This window comes from Mixophyes fleayi, chromosome 4 (genome assembly GCF_038048845.1).
Source record: "Mixophyes fleayi isolate aMixFle1 chromosome 4, aMixFle1.hap1, whole genome shotgun sequence".
NCBI lineage: Eukaryota > Metazoa > Chordata > Amphibia > Anura > Limnodynastidae > Mixophyes > Mixophyes fleayi.
Window position 1 is genome coordinate 91,071,676 of NC_134405.1, and position 12,709 is coordinate 91,084,384.

Genomic DNA, 12,709 nt, shown 5'->3' on the forward strand with positions numbered 1-12,709 from the left:
AAGTTTTCACACACAGAACTATATACAGAGCAAGGGAGGGTGCGCAGTGTCCCGCAATGGAGTCAGAGAAATGGATTTTACGGTGAGTAAAAATCTTATTTTCTCTTTCCTGCCATTGGGGGACACTGTGAGACAATGGGGATATACCAAAGCTTCCTCAAGGGTGGGAATGCTCTGGACCAGCTGCACGCATAATCCTGCGACCAAAGCTTGCATCAGCCGATGCAAAGCCTTGAAATCTATAAAATTTAGTAAATGTGTAAACGGAAGACCAAGTCGCCGCTCTACACAACTGTTCCGCCGACGCCCAGGAGGCACCCACTGCCCTAGTAGAATGTGCCCTGAAGTTCTGCGGAACGGCTAGAGAAGCTGAAATGTAAGCCTCACGAATTGTGGACGTGATCCACCGGGCAATTGACTGCTTTGAAGCAGGCCAGCCTCTTTTATTGGCGTCATATAAAATAAAAAGTTCTTTCTGACCTGAGATGTACGGTCTACATAACTCTGTAGAGCTCGTACCACATCCAAGTACTGCATAGACCCTTCTGAAGAGTCTTTCTTTGGTTGGAACGCAGGGACAACAATTTCCTGATTTAGGTGGAACCTGGAAACCACCTTAGGAACAAAAGATGGCTTGGTACGAAGGACCGCCCTTTCAGCATGAAAAATAAGAAAGGGAGGGTCACAGCGAAGCGCTCCGAGCTCAGACACTCTACGAGCTGAAGCTATAGCCAGCAAAAATACAGTCTTCCACGTAAGATACCATAAGTCAATAGACTCTAAAGGGTCAAACGGAGGCCTAGAAAGAGCACGAAGAATCAGATTGAGGTCCCATGCTAATATGCGACTGGTCTCTCGCATGGCAGCCGCGCTGCGAGTGCCCCCCTGGTGATTTATGTACACCACCGTGGTGGCATTGTCTGGCTGAATTTGAAGAGGTTTTCCTCTTAGAAATACCTGGGCTCCTATCAGAGTATTGTACAGCGCTCTGAGCTCTAGAATATTTATCGGAAGAGTGGCTTCCTGAGGGGACCAGAGACCCTGAAGCCTCAGGGTTCCTGTTACTCCCCCCCCCCCCACCCCAACAGACTGGCGTCTGTTGTGACTAGAGTCCAAGACCAGGTCTGTAAGGATTGGCCTCTCTCCAAGTTGGAACGGGACGTCCACCAGACAAGGGATAGCCTTGTGGGTGTGGACAGACGAACAATCTGTTTGTCTAAATTCTTCTGAGACTCTGACCACTTTCGCAAGACCTCTGCCTGCAGTGGATGGGAGTGAAACTGCGCAAAATGAACTGCCTCAAATACCGAAACTATTGTCCCCAGAAGCTTCATGCAACTGAGTACCGAGACTCTTTTTCAATAGCATGGCTCTAGTCCTTTTCTGCAGAGCTAAGACTTTTTCTGTTGGAAGAAAAACTCTCTCAGAGACTGAGTATCGAAAAGCAGACCCAAGAAACACATCTGTTGAGTTGGCACTAGTGATGACTTGGGTAAGTTCAACACCCAGCCGTGACTCTGAAGAAACTGCATAACAGTCTGAATCTGTTGGGATAGAAGAATCGCAGACGGTGCCTTCAACAAGAGGTCGTCTAGATAAGGGATAATTGTTATACCCTTCTGGCGCAAAAGACTGGCCATGACTGCCATAATCTTGGTAAAGACTCTGGGGGCGGTAGCCAGGCCGAAGGGGAGAGCCCTGAACTGAAAATGTGCCTCTCCTACTGCGAACCGAAGGAGACTCTACTGTCCCTCCCAAATCGGTACATGCAGGTAGGCATCCTTGAGATCTAACGATGCCAAAAACTCCCCTTTTTCTATCCCTGCTATCACAGAGCGTAGGGATTCCATGCGAAATCTCTGAATCTTCAGCTGCTTGTTTAGTGACCGAAGATTCAGGATGGGCCGGAAGGATGCATCTGGAGTTTGGCACCAGGAAGAGGTTTGAATAAAAACCTAGACCCCGTTCTAGAGGAGGAACCTGAACTATTACCTGTGCAGTAAGAAGCTTTTGAATAGCTTCCTAAAGTGCAACACGTTTGAGGGGACAAGAGGGGAGAGGGGTGACGAAGAATCTGTGACGGGGGAGTGGGCTAGATCTATGACATAACCCCGGGACACAATTCCTCGAACCCAGAGATCCATCGTGGACATCCACCACTGATCCCTGAATTGAAGAAGTCATGCCCCCACCTGATGCTCCCCCCGAAGAACTATGTCACGCGGAGGGCTTGTCTGCTGGACGAGCAGAACCTCTCCTCCCTGCACCTCTACCTCCTCTGCTTCTATTAGCGGATGGCCTAGACGCTGAGAACTGTCCTCTACTAAAAGAACCTCCCCCTCGGGAAAAATTGCGAAAGGAGCGAAACCTACCCTGACGGGGCCTGTTTGAAACAGTGGGTAGAGAAGTGCTCTTTCCCCCCGTAGTCACCTGAATAACCCTTTCGAGCTCCGCCCCAAATAGAGTTAATCCGTCAAAGGGTAAATTCTCTAAAGCTCTTTTAGAGTCTGCATCCACTGACCAAGTCCGTAACCATAGGTTACGATGAGCTGCTACAATAAGAGCAGAGGCCTTAGCATTCACTGATACTGCATCCATGGCAGCATTCGCTACATACTCCGAAGTTTCTAGTACATGCTCAGCTAGATTAACGAGCTCTGTACGCGGAATGTTATCTCTAAGACCTTTAATCAAAGCCTCCATCCATAATTGCACCGCTTTGTTAGCCCAGGCTACAGCCATATTAGGTCTAAACATACTTCCCACAGCGGTGTAAGCTGAGCGAAGAGCTAGATCACACTTCTTATCAGTGTAGTCCTTAAGGGCTATTCGTTGTTGAACAAGAAAAGCCGAAGATGAAGCTAACCGGGCTACCGGACTGGCCGCCCTAGGCAAAGACTCCCATTTTACTGTGTCCTCAGGAGGCAGAGGATAAAGGGTCTTAAATTTTCCCGGCATCATAAACTGCTTATTTGGCTTCTGCCAAGCTTCAGAAATAATCTCCAACATTTCTGGAGAATGCGGGAATATTGCTAACTGTGCCTTAGGTCTTTTAAATAAAGAGAAACCCTTTGGTGCTGAGGGCTCCGGATCAGCCAACCCTAAGGTATGCCTGATTCCCAAAATAAAACTATCCACACCCGTGGAGACTGAGTCAGAATCATAGAGAGCCTCCCCTTCCGGGTCTAAATCTACCTCGCCTTCCTCTGCTGAGGAGAGATCAGAGAGCTGATCTATGCCCAGACCTGCATCAGTAATGGCTCTCCTACCCCTCTGGGAAATAGAAACTAACCTATCTTCCCTGTAGGTAGATCCTGCCTGTGATGTGGAAGCATTCTCTTCAGACTGGCTGCCTGCAAGTGTAAGTGGGGTAGTGTTGTCACATACCTCTGTTACCCGCAGCATCACGGCCATCAGTTTCTCCACAGCCGAAGAAAAGGATTGCATCCAGGGCGGTTCTACCACTGCAGAAGGCCCCTCCTGGGCTGAGCTGTCTCTCCTCTGAGCGTCCGCAGTACAAGCTGCGCAAAGGGCGTTTCGGTCTGTGTGTCCAACAGAAAGTTGTGTGTTACATTTAGAACAGGCATAATACATTACAGAAGGCACAGAGGGACCCTTGCCTTTAGCTGTCCCCTTCTCCGCCATTGTCCTGCTTCTTAAAATTATTATTAAAAGTAAGGCAGACAAACAGGGAGAATAATAAGTACTGCAGACTCCTAAACTAGAAAGTCTCACACTATAGGCACTCCTCACCAATGCAAAAGCCTGTAAAGTACTGTCTGTGAAAATTTTTACCACAAATAATTCACAAAAACAGATATAAACTTCCACACTGACTATTATAATACAAGCCTGTATCAAAAAATCTGTCCGCAGAGGAAAGGCACAGCAGGGCCTAGAGAACCATTAAACCGCTGTCTCTTCAGTTTTCCCCTCACCAACTGACAGAGCTGCGCACGGGAAAAGAGCCTTGAAGGAAGGGGGATATCGAGTATCAACTCCTCCCTTTCCTTCTGTTTTTGACCGCCCTGCTGGCCTCGCTGTCTGGGTCCCATAAAGACCTGGCAAAATGACCACCCAGCAGAGCTGGAAGTGCTTAAGTATGCCCAAAAGCACTAATTCCTTGAAGCGGTCCGACTCACATGCTACGAGTGTGAGCGCCACTGTATCCCCCTTAAATGAAAGCTCGTTGTCTAGAGGCGAGCGGGAAAAACTGTCGGCATGGAGGGCGGCGGGGGAGGAGAGGCTGTTACAGCATCGCTCCCTCTGACCGCTATGGAGGCATCTTAACTGTCGCGGATATCCCGCTAAACTGTCTGCACCAAACATAATTGCACAGCCTTGTTTCTATTAAATTACACAGCCCCCCTCCTATCTATGGAAATGCCGGCAGTAGCTACAAGGTAACGGAGCACTAGGCTTCTGATACCTGCGCTGGGGTCCCCAGAGAGCAGAGCTAGGTCTTACTCACTGTTTTCCTGGGTCTTTTGTACTGAACCCTGTGCTGTACCTGTAGAAGGAAGAAAATAAAAACATGAAAACCTATAACTAAACGGGTATAGGCAGGAGCCTATACCCCAGTGACCCAACTCCAAGTCACTTCAAAAAAACTGAGGATCTCTTGGGAGAGGAGGGGCATAGCAGGGGAGGAGTCTAAAGACTTAGCAGTTAAAGTGACAAGACTCCTGAGCCCACTACTACACCCCAATGTCTCGCAGTGTCCCCCAATGGCAGGAAAGAGAAAGATAGTAAACCTAGGAGGATTAAAAACATATAGACACTTGTGTTGCCTAAACATGCCACCCGTTCTGCACTGAATCACAAAGTCTGTGATAAAACCGGAAAAACAAAAATAAGGGAAATTAAAATGATCAACTCAGCAGGTGCCCTCGCATCCGCTAAACCCAATTTACAACAAATGTGAACGTATATCGCTCAATGTATACAAACACATTTTTCTTATGTTAAATCATTTCTGGATGACAGCAAACATTTTCCATTGCGTAGTAGAAGACCAGAGCCTAGACACACTGATATCATCTTCTTTAAATGGCCGGAAATCCTTGCCCACCCTCTGTTAATAATTCTGAGTCCCTGCTCCTCCTCATCTAATTGACCTAGTCATCCCCTCCTTAATTTCTGACATCGGAGTCCTAACTTTCTCCATGGGCTCGATTTACTCTGGTATTGATTGCACTGTGCTTCTCTGACTGTCCCCAATTGCTGTGCTGTTCATTTCAAGCTACTAGAGCTTCATGTTAGTCATGGCTGAACACAGGCATCACATTTTAATAGGAAATAAGGAGAGGTTTTCCAGCAGACAGGGGTTTGGGAAAATTTCTGGCCAAGAAAACCATCCGTAATGTTTATAGGAAAACTAGTTAAAAGGCAGAATATATTTTTTCTGTTTGAGCTGGATTGTCCTCTACTCCCTGCATATTTACTGCCAGTCTGTTCTCTGTACTTCTGGCTGGAAAGAAATCATTTAGAAAATGTTGTTCTTTTGTGTATTGTTAGCACTTTTTGTTTACATTGTATAAGTGGATTTATTTACTTATAGTTAAAGTTGCCCATGCAACATTTACCTTAATATTGCTGTAATATTTTGCATATAAAAATATGTTTATTTCCATCTCCATTTCAGTTGTCTCCCCGACTAAAAGCTCTTCCTATTACTTACTCTACCCTGTTGTATCAATCTGTAGTTGTATTGATGTGTACAGTGTTAGTATGTGTTACTATACAAAGTATCCACACTGTATATTGAGCAGCATACATTTGACCCTTGCATTATGCAAGGGACTTTGGAACATTTGTCTATAAAAGGTAGAGGCAGCCACTTTGGGGGCTGCACCACTACCACTACTTAGCCTGTCAATTCTCTAATAACTAGTGACATTGATGAGGCATGACCAGGGCCTGATTAAGGGTTCCAGCCGCCCTAGGCTAATACACCGGTAAACGCCCCCCACCCATTTATAAACTGTGGTTAAAGTGGAAATTAAGGAAAGTTGTACAATGAAGACAGTGGAAGTGGCGGTATGGCCAATGTGCGTGTGTATATGTATGTATGTATGTGTGTGTGTGTGTGTGTGTGTGTGTGTATATATATATATATATACACATCACACACAAAATTGTAAAATATAAATTACTACATAAAATACAATTAATTCTGCAAACATTAAAATATCATTACAGTAAGATTCCGCAGTGAAATTTTGACAAATTGCTCCGTTCTCTCTTACCTGATCTTGCAGCGTAGACTACTTGATGTTTTTTCTTGCTTGTTCTTGGAGCATTGTTGCTAGTTGGCTGGATTCTGGAAACTTGGGAGTCCTGTATTGAAAATGTGCAAAACTTTTATTATAGTGAAAAATGTTAACAAACCCTCAATGATACAAACGCAACACTCCATTATGACCAAATAAAACAACCCCCTAGTACAGACACATATAGACAATAAAATATATAAAAATTATTTATATTCATATACTAACATCTACCAGCCCCATCTGTCAAGTATTTAACATTCTAGTGAGTGACCGCTGAGACTACAGAGAGCATCCACGTCACAGCCACACAATACAGAGAACATGTCCCCCACAAGCTATTTCATCACCTACCCCAGCCATTTTTGTAAACCCTCACCAGAAAGTTTGACACCCCATCCATATCTTCACCCACCCACTCATTTGCTCACCCACCCCCCCAGCCAATTAATCACCTCACTTTAACCAATCCATTAACCCTCCATAGCCAATCCATTAATACCCACCCACCCCCGCTAGCTAATTAATCAACAGTTGCTGGTAACTCAGAACCCCCCCCAGGTAAATTCATCAATCTGTTGCAGCAAATACATCGCCCCCCCCCACACACACACACAATTCTTCAACCCACTGCAGTCAATTCATTAACCCCCCCAGGGCAAATTGATCAGCCCATTACAGGCAATGCATTACACCCCCCCCCCCCCCAATCATCAACCTACTGCAGGAAGTTAATTAACCCCCGCCCCCACAAAACCATCAACCCATTACAGGCAACTCATTACTTAACCCCTCCCCCCCAGGCAGTTCTTCAAAACCATTGCAGCTGATTCGTTAACCCCCCTCCCCACACCAGTAATCCCCCCCCCCCCTCCTCAGTCGCCACCTGTATCACATCCTCCTCCATTATATTATACACAAAACGTACCTGGCTGTCTTCTGCTCCTCCTCTCTGCAGACGCCGGCACTTCTGTCTTCTGACAGGCAGCTAACAGTAAATCCGAGGATGTTAGCTGCCCTGCCGGTGCGGGGCCACTGTCACTGCTTAGTGTGGTCACGTGAGATGTGATAATCTCACGTGATCACACTAAGCAGTGACAGCACGACCGCTCTGGCAGGGCAGCTAACATCCTCGGATTTACTGTTAGCTGTCTGCCTGCCTCCTAATTGGATCCGCTGACAGTCGGGACTGCCCCCCTTCAGACTAAGGGGCGGCCCCGAGATTGAAGCAAGAAGGCGCAGATCGGTAATTAAAAAAAAAAAATTAAAATATAAAAACAAATATTATTGTGCCCGGCACTGCGCCCCCCAGGACCCAGCGCCCCAGGCTGCAGCCTGTTCAGCCTATTGGCTGATCAGGCCCTGGGCATGACATGGCCTATTCAGCCATGTTGTCCCTAGTGAACCACTGTGAGATAGCTGCAGCAACACCATGTAGACAGATGGTGCAATGGTCATTCTTGCACAATCGGAACTTTTGAAAAGTCTTAGTTTTTAAACAGATCTTGGAGATTTTGTTTTGGTTTTACATTACACTAATGTCTTTATAGCATTAGATGAAAACCATTTTGTAAGCTCAGTAGTATGGTCCTAAATAGACTATCACTGTTTATACCAGTGTAATAATTAATTTCTGGTTTTGCTGTGTAGAACCGTATCTGTTCTAAACTCCACATCCGATTACAGCAACAAGCGCACATTCTTTACAACACACTGCCTTCTTTTCTCTGTTTAGTCTTCCTTTGTGTAGTCTCAATTTGATTTTTTTTTTGGGGGGGTGGATGTTGCTTCAATGTGTTTATTTGTAAGAGTCTAGTGTTGCTACTACAGTATGTAGCTGATTTCCTCTGGAGGAGTCTGTCCATTGTAGGCACAGATTGCAACAGTGTTTCATAGAGTGATGAGTACAGGATGAGGTCACTGACTTGTCTGTGGAAGGAAAAAAAAAAGTCTTCACACAGCTACAGAGGAGGATTATGTAGCAGAGCAGTACAGATTAGTAAGTGTGTAGTCAGAAGCTATAACCCAGCAGAAGTACACTGCATGGCACGCAATCAGGCTTCATAGACGATGCTAGATTGTCATAGTACATTTGTACACCATTTTCCTACAGTGTGACTTGCATGTGATTTCTGTGCAGGGCGATCCTTTTTACAGCTAAATTTCATTTGCACACGCTATGAAACTTTGTGGAGTTAACATCTGGCATATGCTGATGTTATGTGTATGTCTAGGAGCAGACGTGTCCTGTAAAACACTGGATTGTGTAATTTGGAGAAGATTTTCATCGACTATTGCAATTCCCTCCTTACTGGTCTTCCCAAAGTCAGACTTGAACCCCTACAATCTATTTTGCACGCAGCGGCTAGATTGATTTTCCTTACTAACCGTTTTTCCTCTTCTGAGCCACTCTGTCAGTCTCTACATTGGCTGCCTGTATTTCAACGAATCCAATATAAAATTCTTCTACTAACATACAAGGCCATCAACAAAATTGCACCGACATACATTTCCTCACTGGTCTCGAAATATCTCCCCACTCGATACCTCCATTCTGCACAAGATCTACGTCTCAACTCTCATCACATCCTTCCATTCTCGGTTACAGGATTTTTTCCGGGCTGCACCCACTTTGTGGAATTCCCTCCCTCGCACAGTAAGACTGTTCTCTAGTCTGCAAACCTTCAAGCGTTCACTGAAAACCCACCTCTTCAGACAAGGTTATGATATTCCTCAACCACCATCTTCATTTTCCTAGATTACCCTATTACCATCCTCTACACAGCTAACGCAAGACAACAACCCTCTGACCAACATTGCCATACACACAGCCCACTCAATACTTTTACCTTTGCGTTCTAGCTGGTCCATTGTGCAATATGATGTAGCACATGCCCTTGTGTTTCTAAATCCCATTGTCCTATGGATTGTAAGTTTGCGAGCAGGGTTTTCTTACCTCTCTGTCTGTATTTACCCAGTATTGTTTTATCAATGTTTGTTCCCAATTGTAAAGCGCTACGGAATTTGCTGGCGCTATATAAATAAATGTTGATGATATTGGTGTCCATTGTACAGTTGTAACATCAAATCCATATTCCTCAGAAATCCTGCAAGTGTTTAACTAACTCTGGTTCACTTTTGTTGATGGCTGTCAGTGGCAACATATTAATAATAATAATAATATTATTTTATTTAGACATAGTGCTTGTTTAGGGTCTCTGCAATGCATACCACTAATTGCCTCTATAAGAAATTTATGTTTGTGTGTACGTTCTGACGTATTAGTTCAGTGCACTTCAATAAACACACATTTTTAATATGTGAGAAAGTAACTTTTCTGTTCCCACACTGCTACCCACTTTGTTCTTTAATAAGCTCAGTAGTTAGGCGTCATGCTTTCCTCAGAAGATTAGTTTAGTGTTGGTGCCTCTGTGCTTCTTCTGGGGTGAAAAAACACTTTACCATACTTGCAGCATTGTAGCCGGCCGCTAGCAAGGCAGGCTGCAGTATGTAGTGCTGTAGAGTGGTGAAGGATCTTGTCAGCCTCATTCTAGACTGTATCCTCCATAGACCATGACCACATGTACCATTCTATGGAATGATCAGTATCTCACCTCTTATGATAATAATCTTACTGGAACTTCATATATTTACAGCTGCAGATTGTGAATAATTGAATAGCTGCTTATAGTGGTAACACCGTTGTTTCCAGCTAAAACAGGCTTTGGTTTGGCTTCAGCATTGCCACTATTGCAGAATAGGTTGCTTTAAGGAATACTTTCTGAAGAATATCATTGATTAGTTTTTACCTTGTGTATTTCCAGCTTGAAGAGGAGCAGTCCATGTGTGACGCTATCGGCTCTGGTTCAGATGACACTGCTTCTCTAGGAAGTGACATCTCTATTCCTCGTAGCTTGGGCATGAAAAAGAACAGACAACGGCACAGCCAGGACAGCAGTTGCAGCAGCACAGTGACTGCGTCTGTGGAGGAGCGGGAGTGCGAGAACACTGAAGTGTCCGAGATTGAAGGAGAGGAGATGGACAATATTACAGAAGTGTCTCCACACACCACTCGGTCAAAGGGTGCCATCCGCTCTCTTTCTCCTTTCAGGAGGCATAGCTGGGAGCCAGGAAAGCATAGCGGCAGTGATGCTGAAATCAACCGCAGGAGGTGAGTGCATCGTGTTTTTTTGCTTTAAACTTTGAACTACTTAAGATCTGAAACCACTGCTTTAGACTCCTATGGAAAATGGAAACTCTGATGTACAATTTTTATGGAGGATGAACACATGTTGTTTTCATGCCGCACAACATAAGTGTAAAAATGGTTGCCATGTGATTTTTAGTGATACTTGTAAAGCTCAGGCAGTGGAAAATATCTTTCACAAGTTACAGGGAGAAAAACACATAATGAGATTTCATTGCACAACAATTAACTGTGTACATGGATAAAACAGAATTGGCCTCTGTGCCATTTCCACCACATTGGCCCATTGCTCTTATCTGTTTATACCTGTAAATTATATATGAAGCATTTATTGCAAAACCGCACAGTTATGGCATATGCAGCTATAAAGCAACACATGTAGCCATGCATACAATGTTGGTGCACATTCATAGGTCTTCAGTGACCATTCAACTTTCCAGTGAAATGGTACCAAGCTGACATCATTATGGAACAGGAACTAAGATATATCTTTGTTCCAAGTGCAAGCTGAAGAAAACAAGCAACTGCACATTAATTAGCAACCTTGTAATTATGTGGAATATGAGATGCCACACCTGTGTCGAAGACTTTACTCTTAATATACTCTTGTTTATTTTCTTTTCTTGCTCACAGCTTGTTTGGCATTACAAAGAGGGAGCGCTGCCATCTAATGAAAAATTTGTTTAGTTTTTGAAAATGCCACAGGCAAAATATAATGGGTCATTATAAACATTAAAATCATCTGAAGGGTGATATTGATGTGACACTTACTATATCTGCATCAGGTGGCATGGTAGAAGGACTGGGGACTAATTCAATTAAGTAACCTTGCAGCTATGTTACCGCATGATGGTGTAGGTAATGATCTTCATCATTTCCCGGTTATGTGCGCAGATGGACATAGCTGCGAGGTTCCTGAGGAACCTCACGTTTAATTGAATTGGCCACTTTGTTTTAAACAATATAACTCTACAATAGTCTACTTTCTAATTTTTCAGTATAACGTCTCCATTTTCTTTGGTCTCTCTTGTCATGACCTGTAATTAGTCTGTGATTTAAGCACAGATGACTTAACTATGGTCATCTGTAAGAATTCTCCATCTTCTGTTGCCTTACCATCATAATGTGTGATTCCTGCTTAGTGGGATTGCCTATGTAAACGTAAGAAGATAGTTGCTTGTATGGAAAGTACAGAGAAACTCAGGGCATAATGAGCTTCAGATAGTAATGAAGTCCACGGGCGTAGCAATTATAGCTAATGCATAACAGATGGGACCAAATGACTTCTGCATCAGTTGATTTAAACAGTTTTCAGCATTGCTTTTATGAAGTTGGAGGACGTCCAAGGAACAAGTAATTGCTTGGTAGAAATTACAGTAGAGCACTATTTCAATAGAAGAGTACTGTAAACTTTTTACCAATATACAATACCGAGGAGGCAACCAGTTAGAATCCTCCCTAGCATTTGTTTCTGTGCACCCACCCTTTCCTGCTCCCATTATTTCATTCATTCTCTTCTGTCCAGTGCTGATCCTTCTTAATGATTCATTTTCAGTTCATTGCGTGTTCTGGGGGATGCTGTAAGGAAGCCTACAGCTCATAGAAGAAGGTATCAAAATAACAATCCATCTCTGTTCCATTATACACATCTACTAACACTGTCAGTGCATCCTGATAATAACAAAAGGTTGTATAAATTTACAGTTCCACTTAATATTATCTCCAACAATTACATTTAAAATCAATGTATTATATAGTGCACATAGGTCTGTTTTGTGATCAGCCACTTTCTGAAAAATAATTGGTAGGTCCTTTTATAGGACCCTATTGGAGTAGAAATAAAAACAAGCACAAACACTGTTCATGGCTAAATTGCTAAACCCTAAAATCATTTTATTTAATTTTCGGTAGCTTGAATCATTGGCCCCCTGAAGTTGGTTTCCCCTGGTTGCCAGGAGATTCTGTACTTTTCAGACCGCTTTTGTACATGGCTCTAGAGAACCGCCCTTTATAATTCAGGGGATGTTGGCATGATTTAATGTCCCAGTGTGAATGGCTATACGTACTGCAACATTAAATGTAGTGGATGTCAACTGAAACACATTTGGAGAGAGACGTTGCTCCTGGAAACTTAAAGAAGCCATGTCCAGCAGGCCAGTCATTACAGCTACCTAATCTGTTACTATCTACAGAATTAAAGATGCCAAATTCCTGTTCAAGTTTTATAAAA

The 12,709-nt window shown here is 43.8% G+C and overlaps 1 protein-coding gene across 17 annotated transcripts in view; it reads left to right on the forward strand.

Moving 5' to 3' along the window:
* The window catches only part of AKAP13 (A-kinase anchoring protein 13), a 169,821-nt gene that overhangs the window by 114,151 nt on the left and 42,961 nt on the right, over positions 1-12,709 (forward strand). For 16 of the 17 annotated variants that reach the window (XM_075207724.1, XM_075207729.1, XM_075207725.1 and 13 more), the window contains exons 12-13: positions 10,097-10,443; positions 12,035-12,088. In XM_075207724.1, the coding sequence (XP_075063825.1) occupies positions 10,097-10,443; positions 12,035-12,088 (401 nt within the window). The remainder of the gene's footprint in view (positions 1-10,096; positions 10,444-12,034; positions 12,089-12,709) is intronic. The other variant, XM_075207742.1, reaches the window with a different exon arrangement.